This window comes from Myotis brandtii, unplaced genomic scaffold (assembly GCF_000412655.1).
Source record: "Myotis brandtii unplaced genomic scaffold, ASM41265v1 scaffold4557, whole genome shotgun sequence".
Classification (NCBI taxonomy): domain Eukaryota; kingdom Metazoa; phylum Chordata; class Mammalia; order Chiroptera; family Vespertilionidae; genus Myotis; species Myotis brandtii.
In genome coordinates this window covers 1-996 of record NW_005367417.1, presented here as the reverse complement: position 1 = coordinate 996, position 996 = coordinate 1, and the positions used below count along the sequence as shown (strand labels likewise).

The following is a 996-nucleotide window of genomic DNA, read 5'->3' as shown; positions in this document are numbered from 1 at the left end:
AGCCAGTCCTACCCCTCAGCTCAGGCTCAGCTCAGAGGAGGGAACAGGGTGGATCAGCCCTGGCTCAGCTCCTGGCTCTGCTGCTCCTGCTGTGGGGCTGGGCGGTCCCTTCTCTCCTCTGAGTGTCGGGTTCCTGTCTGCTCATCCCTGGTCCCATCCTGCTCACAGGCTGCTGGGAGATGAGGTGACATGAGGGCCTCACAGAGCTCAGGAAGGCAGAGCCCCAGCCCAGCCCGACCTTCCCATGGGGTGTCAGGGCCCTGTGGTTGGAGATGACCCGGGAGAGACTCAGAGTCCACCCCTAACCCTGCCCCTCCTGTCCCTGCTGTGCTGGGGCTGGGTAATGAGGAAGGACCCTCAGCTCCAGATGAGATGTGGACAGGCCCCTGCAGAGGAGTCCAGAGCTCAGAGCTGGTGTCGCCCTGGGGGGCAGCGTGAGGACAGCACAGGGAACCATCAGTCCCGGGTTCCAGTCCCAGCCCCGCCCCTTCAAGGCTGAGTTTGGTGGGGCACGTGGTTAACCTCTCTGAGCCTCAGTGAAGTGGGTGGTGGGGTCAGCAATTCCTGGTGCATGACTGCTGTGAGAAAGGAGATGATGACCCTTCCCACACACCCCTGCCAGCTCCTCTCAGTCCCCTGGGTGTCACTGACCTTGGTGCCTCGCACGGTGCTCATTAAATGGCATCACTGGCTCATTCATGACGTGATGAGGGTAAAGAACTCTCCTGACCTTTCATGACTGATTCCTTTCCAGGAGTCGTCCCCAAACCCTCCATCTGGGCTGACCCAGGCCCCATCGTCACCAACGGGGGCTCTGTGACCATCTGGTGTCAGGGGTCTCTGCAGGCTAGTGCCTACGTTCTGTATAAAGAGAGGGGCTCTGAGCCCGGGGATACCAGGATCCCACAGGACTCCAGCAACAAGGCCAGTTTTCTCATTGGAGCCACGACCTCACACCACGCAGGGCTGTACCAGTGTGCATATTACAGCACTGGG

General features: G+C 60.4%; 1 protein-coding gene across 1 annotated transcript in view; it reads left to right on the top strand.

Annotated features, from left to right (window-relative positions):
- Positions 1-924, top strand: part of LOC102238801 (leukocyte immunoglobulin-like receptor subfamily A member 6) — a gene marked incomplete at its 3' end in the record, with an annotated part of 7,623 nt that extends 6,699 nt beyond the window's left edge. The window contains exon 7 of the mRNA XM_014546748.1: positions 755-924. Coding sequence (XP_014402234.1) covers positions 755-924 — 170 coding nt within the window. The remainder of the gene's footprint in view (positions 1-754) is intronic.
- Positions 925-996: the final 72 nt, after the last annotated feature.